The 16,917-nt window shown below is 45.5% G+C and overlaps 2 protein-coding genes across 3 annotated transcripts; both read left to right on the top strand.

Annotated features, from left to right (window-relative positions):
- Positions 1-640: 640 nt before the first annotated feature.
- On the top strand, positions 641-12,782 carry top2a (DNA topoisomerase II alpha). 2 transcript variants are annotated; one of them, XM_084670630.1, is made up of 35 exons: positions 641-799; positions 1,384-1,542; positions 1,806-1,896; positions 2,108-2,171; positions 2,288-2,433; positions 2,550-2,647; positions 2,750-2,962; positions 3,165-3,338; positions 3,459-3,560; positions 3,721-3,858; positions 4,030-4,168; positions 4,443-4,600; positions 4,752-4,877; positions 5,040-5,150; positions 5,319-5,424; positions 5,581-5,690; positions 5,914-6,006; positions 6,133-6,247; positions 6,435-6,556; positions 6,762-6,910; positions 7,055-7,286; positions 7,371-7,505; positions 7,626-7,826; positions 8,152-8,347; positions 8,476-8,567; positions 8,706-8,849; positions 9,090-9,173; positions 9,584-9,769; positions 9,975-10,086; positions 10,362-10,520; positions 10,826-11,000; positions 11,173-11,222; positions 11,376-11,522; positions 11,924-12,141; positions 12,356-12,782. In XM_084670630.1, the coding sequence occupies exons 1-35, from the start codon at positions 782-784 to the stop codon at positions 12,500-12,502; spliced, it is 4,710 nt and encodes a 1,569-aa protein (XP_084526756.1). In that variant the 5' UTR covers positions 641-781; the 3' UTR covers positions 12,503-12,782. The 2 variants fall into 2 exon arrangements, with proteins under 2 accessions (XP_084526756.1, XP_084526755.1); XM_084670629.1 differs by having other exon boundaries at positions 10,359-10,520.
- Positions 12,783-14,079: 1,297 nt separating this feature from the next.
- LOC146259645 (gap junction delta-3 protein-like) lies at positions 14,080-15,288 on the top strand. Its single transcript, XM_084670815.1, has 2 exons — positions 14,080-14,111; positions 14,424-15,288. Exons 1-2 carry the CDS (start codon positions 14,080-14,082, stop codon positions 15,286-15,288), a joined length of 897 nt encoding a protein of 298 aa, XP_084526941.1.
- The last annotated feature ends 1,629 nt before the right edge of the window (positions 15,289-16,917 follow it).

Genomic DNA, 16,917 nt, shown 5'->3' with positions numbered 1-16,917 from the left:
ATTAAGCTGCAAGAAGTCTTCATAATGCTTAGCAGGAGAAACACTGGGCCAGGGGTATAATACCATTACCACCCAGACTGGGGTGGAGATAAACCCATTTGCTATTGAGAAGCCTTCAACCGTGCAGCTCATTAAGTCAACAACTCGTAGATACGTTCTCTAAGCTCGAGGACAGTGGAGGAGCTCCATCTTCTGGTCAAATTGATATTTTATATACTCATGTTTTTAATACAATATACTCATCAAAGCATTGTAGGTAGGAATGACATCGTCTTGGACTTTTACACACTTCTTATTTCGCAAAAACTGAATTAATCCAAAGTAAAATACATGGTTTATGTTGAGAATTGGCATTCTTAATTTGAATGTTTCAAATACTATGCTTGTATGTGATGACAGATCAAAAATAAAATAATATATAGATTATGTTCTGTCTTGTGTTTTTACGCGGGGTGTTACCAAAGAAGAAGGACGTCAATTAAATGTTTTTGATGTTACTACTAGCGGCCAAAAATACGAAGTTGGTGGGCTGTATCGTTCCTTCCTGCCTCACGGATTTGCTGTAACGATGGCGGTATATCTGTAATATCATTGGTTAAGATTAGTTACGATGACGTTCTCTTCTGTGTAATTGGTTGCGCTAGTTGGCGGGACGAAAGGAAAAATATTCGAAACACCAACAACGAAGGGCGCAGTGCTGTTGCTAGTCTAACCTTACTGGGATCGGGTAGCAAGATAGTGAGTCTTATATTTGATAGATACAGGATAAAACAGCTCCAACATGTCCGAACCACTGAAGGTAAGTTCGTAGACTAAAGCTAGAGCTAGCTAAGCCAGAGCTGGCCAGCCTGCTGTAGTCTTAACATTAAAAGACTACTAGCGCTACTACTTAAAAAGTTTAGCAACAGCATTAGCTTAGCTATATTAATCAAACTTGCAACTACTGACTATCTAGTGATTTTCTGTCGTTTTAAATTCAATTTCAATCTCATACGCTAGCGCAAACGACATCAATGTTCACGTAAATAGTGTGATTTGTTAGTTAGTGCTATCTAAAAGGTATATAGGTTAGATAATGAGCTATCTATACACATGGCCTTTCCTGTAATTTTACAGCGTTGCGTGTATTTGCAAATTAATTATTCAGATTATTCAGTTATCTAGCATGTGTTACATTGCAACCAGTCATGCACAGCTCCTTGCAAGTAGATTGCAAGATCATTCTGTTGCCTTTCTGATCAATGAACTCTACTGGCAAACTAGTTACCTACTGTTATGGTGCTACCGGAGTACTGCTAATGCTAGTCCCTTGGGACAAATGTAGTATAAATAACACTAGACCTACTGGTCAACGACTGAACTGACACCACGCCTCTTTCCCAGAGTGTTTTCCAGATCCAGTCTGAGAACAAAATAGCGGAGAAGAAAACAAAGGATCCCAACCGTCTCTCAGTGGAGAGGATCTACCAGAAGAAAACCCAGTTGGAGCACATCCTCCTCCGTCCAGATACCTATATAGGCTCCGTGGAGCCTGTCACGCAGGTCATTTGAAAAGCAGTCTGTAGTACCCATCACAGGGTTTCCCTGCATCATAAAACATAACTAGTTTGCATCGAGGCTCGAAATTTGAGACTTGTTGCCACATGGGTATTTTACACACTACACTCAGTGCTTGATAAGGAGATATAGGAATGAAATTAGAAAGAATCATCATTCAAGGTTATTTCTCTCAATGTCAATAAAAAAAACATTCAGAAATGCTACCGTAAAATGTTATTAATGTCTCGTTTGCATCTTCTCATCAGCAATTGTGGGTGTTCGATGAAGATGTTGGACTGAACTGTCGTTCTGTGACCTATGTGCCAGGTCTCTACAAGATCTTTGACGAGATCCTTGGTGAGCACCACAAAACAACAACCATGTCACAAAAGCGTTCAGAAATGTATCCTTTATTGGACTGAAAACATCTGGAATGAGAAACTGTTATGTGTACCACAACTATTATAGTTGTGGTACACATTACAGTGACTATAAATGACTATAATATAAGAATATAATAAATGACTATAATAGTCAGTGACCATTTCCTGTTTTCTTTCTACCACAGTAAATGCTGCAGATAACAAGCAGAGGGATAAATCAATGACTTGCATCAAGGTCACTCTAGACCCGTAAGTATCACTTCATGATGCTTTATCTCTCCAACCTAATGTAGAGAGGAAAAACCTTTCTCCAGCAAACGTTGCCTTCTTTTTAAATTGTGAGTGTTGTGTGTGTTGTTTTTAAGTGAGAACAACATCATCAGCGTGTGGAACAATGGAAAGGGCATCCCTGTGGTGCTGCACAAGGTTGAGAAAGTCTTTGTTCCTGCCCTCATCTTTGGACAGCTACTCACTTCCAGTAACTATGACGATGATCAAAAGAAGGTCACCGGTAAGGCTTAAGGAAGATTTTATTCTTCATGTCAAATTACACTGCAAAATTGACTTTTTTTTTTTCTTTTTTTTTTTTTAAGATTCATGTATTTAATTGATACCTTTCAACTTCAGGTGGACGTAACGGTTATGGTGCTAAGCTGTGCAACATCTTCAGCACCAAGTTCACTGTGGAGACTGCCTGCAAGGAATCCAAGAAGTGCTTTAAGCAGGTGGGGTGACAACCTTAACCAAGATGACCTTATAAAAATCTTGTCCTCCGTGTCTATAAGATGCCTGTTTTGTTTATCCTGACACATGACGTTGTTTCCCAGACATGGTATGACAACATGGGCCGGACTGGGGATTCTAAGATCCAACCCTTTGACGGGGAGGAGTACACCTGCATAACCTTCCAACCGGACTTGTCCAAGTTCAAGATGCAGGTCCTGGACAAGGACACAGTGGCCCTGCTGACCCGCCGTGCCTATGACATCGCTGGCTCCTCCAAGGGGGTCCGTGTGTTCCTCAATGGCAAGAGGCTTCCTGTAAGTGCAGTTTACATCCTCCTGACACTCCTACAAGCTCTTGTGCAGTGACAGAGATTTTGTGTCGAGGAAAAAAAATTGAGAAAAAAAAAAAAAAAAACTAAATCAAGGATCGAAATCTCTTTGTGAAGAAAGTTGGCACAATTGGTTGGACTTCCAAAGTGATCCCCAACTGCCATCTCTCCATGCTGTCCTCGTCCAGGTGACCACTTTCCGTAACTACGTGGACATGTACCTGAAGGACAAGGTAGATGAGCAGGGCACCCCTTTGACTGTGATCCATGAGGCGGTCAACGATCGCTGGGAGGTCTGTCTCACCATGAGTGAGAAGGGCTTCCAGCAAGTCAGCTTTGTCAACAGCATCGCCACTACCAAGGTAACTCGGTCACCGCTAACGGCTGAAACTTTGGATTTGTTTGGGTTGTTTTTTTTCCTCTGTCCATTTCAGAGCATTCATCAGACATGTTCAGTGTGTAATTGTCTCTTTTGTCCCCAGGGAGGACGGCACACTGAGTATGTGTCAGAGCAGATCGTGTCCAAGCTGATAGAGGTGGTTAAGAAGAAGAACAAGGTTGGGGTGATCGTGAAGCCTTTCCAGGTACAGAATTTGACCCACTGTTTCAACTCACGTGGTAGTAGTGGTAGTAGTGGTAGTAGTGGTAGTGGTGGTGGTAGTAGTAGTAGTAGTAGTAGTAGTATGATGAGCCATGTCTTCTGATACTTAAGGATTTATAATGTGAATCTTCTTAATCCACCAGGTGAAGAACCACATGTGGCTGTTTATTAACTGCCTGATTGAGAACCCAAGCTTTGACTCCCAGACCAAGGAGAACATGACCCTACAGCAGAAAAGCTTCGGCTCCACATGCCCACTCAGTGACAAGTTTTTCAAGCAGGTCAGAAAACAACAATTCTACCTCTATATAGCACTGCTTTGCTTTCACAAAACACGCTTGGTTCGCTTCTCTTTGCTCTCTGTTCTCCCCTAAAGAACCTAAACTTTGTAAGTACACAACTTTTCTATAATTGGGGCTAATCTCATGTGTGGTCCTCTTCCCTTCATCCAGGCTGCCTCTAGTGGGATCGTGGAGAGCATCATGAACTGGGTGAAGTTCAAAGCTCAGACCCAGCTCAACCAGAAGTGCTCCGCTGTCAAACACACTAAGATTAAGGGAGTTCCCAAGCTGGATGACGCCAATAGCGCAGGTACATCTTCCACTCTTCATCCTCATCAGTATCTTAGCTCTGGCCATGTGCATTGCCACTAAATATAATCCCATTTCAAGAACATTTGCCTGTCTAACTGTCAGGTTTTTTTCAATACTGAAGAGATCGTCCCGTTCTGTCTCATTTAGAGAACTTCCACAGCTTTCCTGAAGTGGATTTCATTTAGAAAAACCAATTTAACAGATTTCCTGTATTTGTTCCATCATGGAAATATGCAGTTTAAAGCAGCAGTGTCTCCTGTCCTCCCACCCAGGTGGTAAAAACTCCTCCTCCTGCACCTTGATCCTGACTGAGGGAGACTCGGCCAAGACCCTGGCCGTGTCCGGGCTTGGCGTGGTGGGCAGAGACCACTACGGGGTCTTCCCTCTCAGGGGGAAACTTCTCAACGTCCGGGAGGCCACGCACAAACAGGTCAGACCCTCTTCAACAGCATGCATACCACCACAATAAATACACTATGGGCCATTTTAAGAATCTAGGCCAATGCCCAGTTTGCGATGGTCAAAGGCATGGAGATTTGTCCCTCCTGTAGCGGAGAGAGTAAATGCATGTCTGTCCTCAGATCATGGAGAATGCAGAGATCAACAGCATCATCAAAATCCTCGGGCTTCAGTACAAGAAGAACTACAGCGACCCTGATTCGCTGAAGACCCTGCGCTACGGCCGGCTCATGATCATGACAGATCAGGTCTGCACCACCTCAGAGCTGTACACTTCTAACCTGGGGACACTTACATTTACATACTTAGGAAATAGAATAGAAATATAATTTGTCTGTTGTGTTGCTGGTAAGGAGCTTTGTACTGTCATTAACTGCCCTTAATTGTTGTCGTCATTTCAATGTGGACAGGACCAGGATGGGTCTCACATCAAGGGGCTTCTGATCAACTTCATCCACCACAACTGGCCCTCTTTGCTGCGCCACAACTTCCTCGAGGAGTTCATCACCCCCATCATCAAGGTAAGTGGTACAGTCTGACACTGGGGGCTGTGATTCGACCAGTCTACTCTCACTTGTCTCATTTGTTTTACACCCCCACATATCATAACATGAATCTATAGGCAAGCTATAGTAACAGGCACTACTAGAGTTGAATTTGTAAACACAACCCCCCCTTCCTTTCCTCAGGCCACTCACAAGAAGGAGGAGCTGTCCTTCTACAGCATCCCCGAGTTTGAGGAGTGGAAGGATGCCCAGTCAAACATCAAATCTTGGAAAGTCAAATACTACAAAGGTTTGTCTCGAACCCCTGTGTGGTAGTGAAGCTCAACATGTAAGCAGCTGTTTCATACCTGGTCTACTTATCTGAGCATGAATACGTTAGTGTCCAGTGAGCCTGGACCCTCATACTCACCCTGTGTGTCTGTACGTTTCACGTGTGTGTGCGCAGGTTTGGGTACCAGCACTTCGAAAGAGGCCAAGGAGTACTTCTCTGACATGCAGAGACACCGCATCCCTTTCAAGTACGCCGGGCCTCAAGACGATGAGGCTATTACCCTGGTAAAGGGCTTTAATATTCAGGGGGAAAAGACACCTCCTTTTACTCAAATGTTTTGAAAACTCATGCTCCTTTGTGGGGTTTGTATTGTCTGTCCACTATCTGAATTATTGACAGGAACATTTTCCTGACAAGGATTCTTAAGTGTATTTTCCATGATCATGAAAGCTAGTTTGCAGAAGTACATTCTCTATCTTGTTCTAAAACCTCCCTTTCCTTCCCCAGGCCTTTAGCAAGAAGAAGATTGAAGAGCGTAAAGAGTGGCTCACCAACTTCATGGTCAACCGACGCCAGCGCAAAGAGCACAATCTACCTGAGGTACGACCGATCCACAACCTCCAGTGTTGTCACGTCACCCGGAAGTCCCTCAGTCACCCCAAACAATCGAATGTCATTATTTAGGACTTGGTAACCTTTTTTCTTTTTGGTGTCCCTCGTCATCAGGAATACCTGTATGGTAAGACCACCAAGTCTCTGTCCTACAACGACTTTGTCATGAAGGAGCTGGTGCTCTTCTCCAACTCTGACAACGAGAGGTCCATCCCCTGTCTGGTTGACGGTGAGTGGGACACACAAAGCCACTGATCCCTCTAAAACATGCTTTGGCCCCCCCCCCTCCCCCCCTTGTCCTCTCGGGCCATGTTTGCACTTTCACAAGCTAGTATTCTTTTCTAGTATTATTTTCTTTCGAAGGCAAATTGAGTGCTATGAATGAATCTGGAAATGTGTGTGTGTGTGTGTGTCAGGTCTGAAGCCGGGCCAGAGGAAGGTGATGTTCTGCTGCCTGAAGAGGAACGACAAGCGGGAGGTCAAGGTGGCCCAGCTGGCTGGCTCTGTGGCCGAGATGTCAGCCTACCACCACGGAGAGGTGAGACTACCACACTGGATACCTCAGTGGTGACATCCACACCCTTCCAGTGAGACTAGGTCATAGATGAACATACTACGTATGCTACGTAACAAGTAGCAACATCCCAGTCACACACACACACACACACACAAAAACAAATCTTTGATTCCATCCCTCCATGTATCTCATGTCCTGTGATCTCTCTCTCTCTCCCTGCCGTTAGATGTCCTTGATGATGACCATCATTGGTCTGGCCCAGAACTTTGTGGGCAGCAACAACCTGAACCTGCTGCAGCCGCTGGGCCAGTTTGGGACCCGTCTGCACGGGGGCAAGGACTCTGCCAGCCCTCGATACATCTTCACCATGCTCAGGTCAGTACCTGTCAACACACACACACACATACAAGAAACATCCAGAGAAAATCTAGATATACACTGTATAGCCATGTGGAGTGACCATACACATACTGTTAATAGTTTTAGGGACTTAACCACATGTCATATTTTCTTTTGCAGCTCTTTGACCCGTCTCCTCTTCCCCCCCGTCGACGACAACCTGCTCAAGTACAACTACGACGACAACCTCCGCGTGGAGCCCGAGTGGTACATGCCCATCATCCCCACCGTGCTGGTGAACGGCGTGGACGGGATCGGCACGGGCTGGGCCACTCGCATCCTCAACTACAACGTCCGGGAGATCGTCAGCAACATCCACCGCATGATCGACGGGGAGGAGCCCCTGCCCATGGTCAGTCAGGTTGCCGCGGTGACCCCGTGATCAGTGCCAGGGATTGGTTGTCGCTAAGCTAAGAGGTGTGTTTTTTGTTTCCAGATTCCCAGCTTCAAGGGCTTCAAAGGCACCATTGAACATCTGGCGTCAAACCAGTACATGATTAGTGGAGAGGTGGCCATCATAGACTCCACCACCATCGAGATCTCTGAGCTGCCTGTGAAGACCTGGACACAGGTTAGTACATCAGCCATGTCTTTATGATATCGCCTTCGCCTGTGTTGGCAGCATAGCTTCCTGTCACAGGTAGAAAAAAAAGTGATTGTGATCTGTGCCTTTCCCTGGCGGTGCTGGTAGACCTACAAGGAGAACGTTCTGGAGGCCATGTTGAACGGCACTGAGAAGGTGGCCCCCCTGATCACTGACTACAAGGAGTACCACACGGACACCACGGTGCGCTTCGTGGTCAAGATGACCGAGGAGAGGCTGAGGGAGGCAGAGGCAGCGGGGCTGCACAAGGTCTTCAAGCTGCAGAACCCCTTCACCTGTAACTCCATGGTAACCAGCCTCCCCTGCACCTGCTGTTCTGCAGCGTTCTCCACATGGTTTAGAGAAACCTGGCTCTATATAACCTTCTATACCATTATAACCATGATTTTATTTCTTAGATTGTTTCGTTCTTAGATTTAGTTAGACTATTGTTGTACTTTTTTTTTTTTTTACTTAATTTAAGATCTGTATATGTTTATTGTTTTCACCTTCCTGCCACAGTAAATTCCCTGTTTGTGTAAACCTACATGGCAAATAAACCGAGTTGTGATTCTGAAGACGACAGCTAGTATTAAGCTAACACTAATTGGAACATTTCAAATGTCCCACCCAGGTGTTGTTTGACCATGTGGGCAGTCTGAAGAAGTACGAGTCCGTGCAGGAGATCCTGAAGGACTTCTTCGAGCTGAGGATGAAGTACTACGTTCTCCGGAAGGACTGGCTGCTCGGCATGCTGGGAGCCGAGGCTGCCAGGCTCACCAACCAGGCCCGCTTCATCCTGGAGAAGATCGAGGGCAAGCTGGTCATTGGTGAGTGCCCGCCCCCGGGTGCCAGGGGACAGATAGGGTTCAGTGGAAGGTGCAAGGGAATGTCTCAGGCTGTTCAATCCCATTTCTACTTTGACTTCAACAAACCTTACCCTTTCCTCTCGCTCCAGAGAACAAACCTAAGAAGGAGCTGATCCGCATGCTGCAGCAGATGGGCTACGACTCAGACCCTGTCAAGGCCTGGAAGCAGGCTCAGGAGAAGGTGAGGAACGCTGGGCTGGTTCTCATCCGATGCCAGGCCTTGTTAACTGCTTGTAGACTTGGTACGGCAGTAGCAGTTGACAGAAAAGTATTTCGGGCTCAAGTGACCATTGACCCTCTTTTCCCCGGGCTGTTAAAGCCTGAGGAGGAGAACTTGGAAGAAGAGGAGGAGGAGGAGAAGGAGGACAGCACTGGGCCAGACTACAACTACCTACTGAACATGCCCATGTGGTACCTCACTAAGGAGAAGAAGGAGGAGCTGTGCAAGCAGAGAGACAGCAAGGTGTGGCCCTCTAGCTCTCCATCGGGGTGGCCTTCCTAGCTAACCGGCTTCCTAATATCTCCTTAACTTCCTAATACATCCACACATTTCTGTTTGCCATCGGTGCTGGCTTGGTTCAATCTGCTGTTTTTGTATTTGTTTGAGATCACTGTCCCTGATATTTTGGAGCTCTTCTGAATAGTTTGAAAGAGAGAGCTCATTTGGCTCTGTATGTCCTGTTTGTGTTTGTTTTCTCTGTAGATGACTGAGCTAAACACACTTAAGAAGAAGAACCCAGCTGACCTGTGGAAGGAGGATCTCACGCTCTTTACTGAGGAGATGGAGGTGACACAGCCCCCTCCTCCACAGCACAGCCCCTCCTCCACAACACAGCCCCTCCTCCACAGCACAGCCCCTCCTCCACAACACAGCCCCCCCTCCTCCTCGACACAGCCCCTTCCTCCATGACAAAGCCCCTCCCTCCACGACACAGCCCCCCCCTCCACGACACAGCCCCCCCTCCTCGACACAGCCCCCTCCTCCATGACAAAGCCCCTCCCTCCACGACACAGCCCCCCCCTCCACGACACAGCCCCCCCTCCTCGACACAGCCCCCTCCTCCATGACAAAGCCCCTCCCTCCACGACCCCCCCCCCCTCCAAGACACAGCCTCCCCCCTCCACGACACAGCCCCCTCCATGACACTGCTCTAGTCATCGCTGATTTAATTTGTGTTTTGTCATGTTTATCTTCAGCGCGTGGAGGAAAGCGAGAAGGACACTGGCCCCGTGCTCCAAACTAAGGGCAAGACGGGCCGGGGCAAGGGAGTGAAGGTGAAGCAGGAGACTCTGCCCACGCCACAGGGACGCCGGGTCATCCCACGCATCACCAGCGCCATGAAGGCCGACGCCAGCAAGAAGGCCAAAGGGAAGAAGATCAAGGTCAGTCGGGCGGCCATTTTTATGTCAGACCAACAGGGCTTCATCATGATGCATAGTATTGGATGTCACGATTCAAATGAATACAATATATGTAAACACAACTTAACAATATATGTTTTATTTAAAAAATGGCTCATGTTTGGATCAAATTCTTTCAAATTGTTGAACGGGAAGACTTGAAGGATGTTGCATGTCCTGTGTCTAGGAGGAGGTGGTGAAGAAGATGGAGTTCATGGACGAGGGAGAGGAGAACGGGGAGGAGGCCAGCCTGGCGACAAGGATCACCAAGAAGCCCAAGGCTCCTGCCAAGGAGAAAGGTTAGGCCACGTCTGGGTTCTTCTGTCTTACAGAGATGGCCCCACCCCGAGTCTCCTGACATTTTATAAAACGTTGGATGTTTTTTTCTATATTTTTTTAAATACATTGTATTCATTCATAATGACAATGCATGCTTCAAAACTGTCATAAAATATAGCTCTATACAATATGAGGATTGCCAAAAACAAACCGATTTGCCTGTAGTCATGAAGTGGATCTTGTCTTGAAGCAACTGAACCCTGCGTTAATGTCAATATGGTCCTCTGGCCAGCAGCCGCAAAGTCGGGTAAACAGACGACTCTGCAGTTCAAACCCACGGAGAGCAAGGTGAAGAAGAACCCCTGGTCTGATGACTCGGCCTCAGAGATGGAGGACGAGGCAGGAGCGAGGCCCGTCCTCGCTCCCAGGGAGAAGGTCGAGCGCAAAACCAAAAGTGAGTCTCACCATCTCAGACCACATCGGCTGATTGAAACGCTGTCTGCTTTGGCCTTTTGGTCCTATATCCTGCTTCACTAGAAAACCTCTGTTACACAGGACTTGTGAAACGGCAGATGAAGCCAGCCATCCTTTCCTGACCAATTTCCTTCCCTCCCATTAATCTTCGTCTCGGATCACAAATAGCTTGATTACTGACCTTGTTGACTTTTCCTATTTCCTCCACCAGCTATTTTTATGCATTTCATTTTGAATTGGACTCAGATGGCGCAGACATAACCATTTACCCCTCAACTCCCCAAGGTGCAGTGAAGTACAGCCTGTCCAGCAGTGAGGATGAGTTTGACAGCGCCCCCAAGAGGAAGGCAGCTGCCATCAGGGATGATGATGATGATGACAGTTTTGTCCCAGAGCCCAGTGCAGCCTTTGACAGTGATGTGGACTCCCCAGCCCCTCACCTCAAAGCACCTAAACCAACGTGAGTCTCTCCAACACACCTGGTTCAAAGCAGACCTGAGCTTACCTGGCGCATGGGAATGAGTAGTGCAACCTGGGGGGAAAAAAAGTGGTTCAGCATTAAATATCCCTTTTTTTATGTACACATTTACTAGTAGTGCAAAAATGCATTCACTTCATGATCTCTTTTACAGGAAGAAAGTGGTGAAGTCAACAGTCAAGGAAGCTGAAAGTAACTCCAACTGTAAGTTACTGCTCAAATGAACCTACATGACGTGGTTTGCTTGGTATTATCTTAGGAGACTAGTCTAGCTCATGATACTGCTCTGTGTTGCAGTGTTTGCTTGGTGTTATTTTAGGAGACTAGCCTAGCTCATGATACTGTTGTGTGTTGTAGCCCAGTCAGATGAGGCCCCGGTGGTGTCCAAGCCTCCATCCAAGCTTCCATCCAAGCCCAAGGCAGCTCCCAAGGACAAAGAGGCTGCCCCAAAGAAGCCTGCAGCGGCTGCCAAAAAGACTGCTGCACCCAGGAAGAAGACCACAGGTACAACAACATTCTGCTCCAGTATCACAGTTACTTTTTTGATGGGATCTGGCACATACCATTCTGTTTATGTTCTAGATGTTGTTTATCGGCATCTCGTGTGTGTGTGTGTGTGTGTGTGTGTGTGTGTCTGTGGCCTGACATATCTTGAGAACCGGGCACTGGATGATGTTTAAAGTCATCCGGTCTTAGGGCACATGCAGTGCCACGCGTAGATTTGTTTGGATGAGCGTTTCGCAATAAATATCCAAATGCGTTCCCTACGTTGAGCAGCACTAAGCGATGGAGCCACCAACTAAGCCCTGCTCTCGTGTGTACTCGTCGTGTTTGGAGTTCATGGAGGAGTGAAGCCAGTAACTCCTCCTGATCCTGGCGTCTTGCTTGTCCCGTCTTCCTTACAGGCGCCAAGCAGCCGTCCATCCTGGATGCTCTTTCAAAGGCCAAGCCTATGTCGAAGACTGCCGCCAAGAAGGCCCCCTCTCTGGACACGAGTGACTCTGAGGAAGAGGCCAAGCCCCAGGCGGCTGCCCGGAAACGCAAACAGGACAGCGACAACTCTGACAGCAGCTCGGGCGACCTCATGTCTCGCCTCAAGGCCAAAAAGACCACCACAAGCAAGGTCAGTCAGGGAGACCACACTAATATTTCAGTTTTAGACGTTGATTCATATTCACTTTGTCCTGGTATGTACAGACAATCTGATTATTAGTCTGTCAATATCAACCCCTAAGAACTGTTTTTATCTTCTAAAAAGATCTAATCTCAGACAAACAAACAATATTTGTTTACTTGACTACTAATAATATTGAATAATACTCTGTTTCCTTCTTCAGAAAGCCAAGACGTGGGAGGATGAGGATAGCTTCCATGTTTCAGACATCGAAATTGCAAGTGCTGCACCCAGAAGTAAGCCAGCTCGTGCTAGGAAGCCAGCCACCTACAAAATTGACTCAGATTCTGACGAAGAGTTTGGATTTTAGAGAGCTACTCTCATCTCAATCAGTGTCTTGTGTGGTCAGTGTCCCCACAAGGAAGTTCTGTTTGAGTTTTTTTCCTCAGTTTTAAATATAGTTTTTTACATCTTGAAAACGGCACTCTGCTATTTACAAATAGAATCTCTACCATGTTATCCAGTTTCAGTGGAGAGTTCTGACTAGTTTTATAAGGCTTTCTAACTTCTCTTGCTTGTCATTCGTGTTGTCTTGTAAATATTTTATTGGATGTTGTGTTTGAAAAATAAAGTATGTTTGTCTAGCTCAAGTTCTGTCAAAGATTTATTACTACTTTGTGTCATTGACTTTCAAGAAAGGAAAGTGTATTAACATTTAACTTTTGGGCAAATTACATTATAGTTGATTAGTTACACAACCTCTAATGAGCTGTGTTTCTGGGTGCAGTTCACATTTATAGATACAACTGTTGAATATACGCTAATGAGCTTATATTCTATAAAGTATAAGTTCTATAAAGAATATAAGCTAATGAGCTAATAAGCTTAATAACAATAAGATAATGGGGAAGAGGAACTTTTGCTTAAAGAGAACTGACCTTAAATGTGATTGACACATGTTGAACTCCTGTGTTTTTTAGGTTTTTTTTGCGGAACAAAATGCATACCCTTTTGTTGTATATTGTGATTAATTGCTAAACTGCTAACTCCAGGTAATGATCTAGTCTAAGTTACAGTGAGATATCTTCATCAAACTGAGCTGGTGCCAAACTGCTGATAAGTATCAGTTGTGAGAGGATACATGTAATGACATCGCAGACACACCCTTTGTAATGAGGTTATATTCAATTTAGTCTGACTAACATGGAATATTTCTAATTATTTTGTGCGAGCAACACTAATTATCTGACCCTGCCAACCTACATACAATGCACCTATGATTCTTTTAGTTACTTGTGTTTTTATGTTCGCATGGGTGTTCCCATGTGAGCTTTTCCTGATTGTCTGATTGGAGTTTTGACTTACAGACAGAACCTTCCTGTCATTAGGGAAGCGCTTTCAAGTACCTCATCAAGAACATGCCAGCTAGAGTAAACATGACTTCTGTCTGGGACTTTGATAGCCCCGATTAGGACATGGTAGGAATTTCCTTGCTGTTGCCACCCTAGACCCACCAAGACCAGTCTCTAAACGCAGCCAGTGAGTGCACAGGCATGCATGGACACTCGGACAAGCTGATGACCCGTTTCTTGTGACTGAAGAAATCTTGGTGTTGGAGGGGAAAAAACAAATGGATTTACCGTGCTGTCAGCAGTGTCTATCTCAGTGGTGTTAGAATCAGATATTTGGGATGTAAAATGATTTTTGGCTGAGTTATGACTAGATAAACCAGCTCCACTGGTTTAGCAGGCATCGACATGCCCTGTTGGCTGAGAGGTATCTCTGGTTAGGTAGTTACTTGAGTAGGTTATGGGTTGTGTATCGATGTGGTGTGTGTTGTAACCATGTCTTGTTGATCGGTAATGGTCAAAGCTTTGTGGTTTTCTGTCACTGAAGGACATAGATGGAAAAGAGGCAATTGATTGGCCTAGGGGTACTAAGAGTTACATGGATTTGGATGACCGTTCCTGTATTCACAAGTATGTAATCATTAATGGACAAGGTTTTAAATAGTTACATCGCTAGCATTTTTATTTGATCATATTCTGTCTTTAATGTCATGTTTATAATTGGGCAGAAATAAACTAATTGGTTAAATGTCGTGTTTAGAAATGTGTAAATAGATGTTTTACACTGTGCAATATGCTATCTTAGAATTGTCCTGAATTAGTTTAAGAGTAAGTACAATCATCTAGGGAGAGACAAGTTAGCTTTGAACAGGCATGTGGTGTCCAACTGTTTCTTGGGGATAAGCTGAAATGGACTAAGAGAGAGAACATCTTGTGAAACAGACAGACGGCCCGAGGTTTCCTGACCCCAGAGGTGATCCCAGCTACTCACGCCATGGGTGAGTGGGGCTTCCTCGGGGGCCTCTTTGACGCCCTCCAGGTTCACTCTCCCATGCTGGGGCGCTTCTGGCTCCTGCTCATGCTGGTGTTCCGTATGCTCATCCTGGGCACCGTCGCCAGCGACCTCTTCGAGGACGAACAGGCTGAGTTTGCCTGTAACACCCTTCAGCCGGGCTGCAAGCAAGTCTGTTACGACATGGCCTTCCCCATCTCCCAGTACCGCTTCTGGGTCTTCCACATCGTTCTCATCTCCACACCTTCGCTACTCTTCCTCATGTACGCCATGCACCACCACAACAAGAGGACCACCAGCCCTCACCCCACCGGGCAGAACAGCAGCACCCAGGAGGAGGATCTCCATCTGAGGAGGCTCTACATCATCAACGTGGCCTTCCGCATGGTGGCCGAGCTGGGGATGCTGTTGGGCCAGTGGTACCTCTACGGCTTCACGGTGGAGGCCCAGTTCCCCTGCAGCCGATTCCCCTGCCCCTACACCGTGGACTGCTTCACTTCTCGTCCCGCCGAGAAGACCATCTTCCTCTGCTTCTACTTTGTCATCGGAGTCGTTTCGGCCGTTTCCAGCCTCGCCGAGTTGATCTACGCCTCGGTGAAGTGGTTCTGTCCCACCACGCAGTTACAGAAGGGGGCTTGCCACTGTCAGAACGCCCATAACCTGAAACAGGAAGAGGTGGAGATGGAGGAGAAACCGAGAATGAGGACGATGTCTGAGGGAGGGCGCAGCAGCAGTTCCAGGAAGATGGGACAAAAGAGCCCACGATACCAGAACAGTAAGGTGCTCTCAGTGTGAAAGGTCACAGTGCTCCCGTCAACCCTGATATTGATAGACACTCATGCTGCGCAGTACTGCTGCAGCATTCTGGGACTTTTTTTTACACTGAGAAAACAGTGTAAAAGGAAGAGATTTCCCTGGAGTTCCGAGGAAATTGGATCCCCCCTGTATATTACAATCTGGACATTTAGAAGCCAATACAGTGATGTATGTTACTGTGATCATTATGTGTAACAAGCTTCATCTATAAATCAGTCTTTTACACTGAGAACACAGGGGGAACAGATTTCCCTGGAGGCCCAAGGAAAGTGTTTCCCCCCCTGTACATTACAGTCTGGCCATTTATAAAGCAATACAGTGATGCTGGTAATGTATTTTACTGTGATTATCATGTATAACAAGTTGGATAAAAAATTTAAAAAAATGTTCTTTGCCTCAAATATTTTTGCCAAATTTTTGGGGGGCTCAAAACTTTTTTGCTTTCATAGTATTTTGACTTGACAGGCAATGCACCCCCTGCTAACTCTGACTAAGAAAGTCCCACATGCATGAAATGTACTCTGTTTACTCATACTAGTCCCTTCAATGTACAGTAAGAATCTTTTGATGCTGGGATATACAGAGCAGAAATTACACGGGGGCTGCAGTTCTGGGCAGGCCTGTATTGTGTCTTGCCAGGAAATGCATCAGCCTCAGAACCTCAAACCTTTTCGGCTCGGCTTTTTGAGATCTGAATTTCACCATTCGAATTTCAGCAGCTTGAATAATGTTCATTTGAATTTCTGAAGCTTAATAAATAAAAATTGGGATCAGAATTGTACTGTTCAAATTTGAGCAACCTGAATTTCCAAACCTTGCATTTTTGGATCAGATTTTTTGTTTTTTTACAAATTAACATTTCAGTTTTAAAGAGGTGAATTCTAAACCAACAAATTTGGTGGAGTTTGAATTTCAATACTAAGTATTCAATGCCTTTTAAAAACATTATGTGACTGATTTGCTTCCACATATGACACTGTAATGCGCACTTCTCACTATGACCATTCTTTCCACAGGGGGGCATCCCTCCACCATTTATTCAATACAAGGCTCAAAAGTGTAGAACACGGGTTCTCTCACTGGTTGATATCTTAGGCATTACTGCATGTATGAAGCATACACACAGGCCTACTTCTATTTAAATACCCTCTGCCCGTGATACTTCATGGTTACAGCTTGTCTCATCTTTTATCAGGATTTGCCTTGTTGAGCAATAGCATTATCATAGCCAAGTTACGTCTTATAGCGTCTCATAACCCTGGCAACATTACTGTTGGTTGGCCTTATAATATAGTTTATTTACAACATTACAACACTTACAGCATAACACTTTACAACATAGCCTAATCATGATAAAAAATAAAATTAAAATAAAACAGTTTTGTAGATTAAGTAAGTATTCTAGCTGCTTAAAATGTTGTACTTGGTCATAGTTGTCATCTTCAACTTTTGGTTGTATAATAATCAAGCTGTTTTATGTAATACCAAAAACTACATTGCTTAGATTTATCCAGTGGACTGGTTGAATTGCATTGAATACGTTGCACTGGTCTGCGTTCTACTGTCATGTAAAATGGTACCGGGTTTTTTCTCAGATATTTCAAGTAA

The sequence above is a fragment of the Hypomesus nipponensis genome, chromosome 13 (assembly GCF_054491055.1).
Source record: "Hypomesus nipponensis isolate SF chromosome 13, ASM5449105v1, whole genome shotgun sequence".
NCBI lineage: Eukaryota > Metazoa > Chordata > Actinopteri > Osmeriformes > Osmeridae > Hypomesus > Hypomesus nipponensis.
This window is presented reverse-complemented; position numbering and strand designations above follow the sequence as displayed.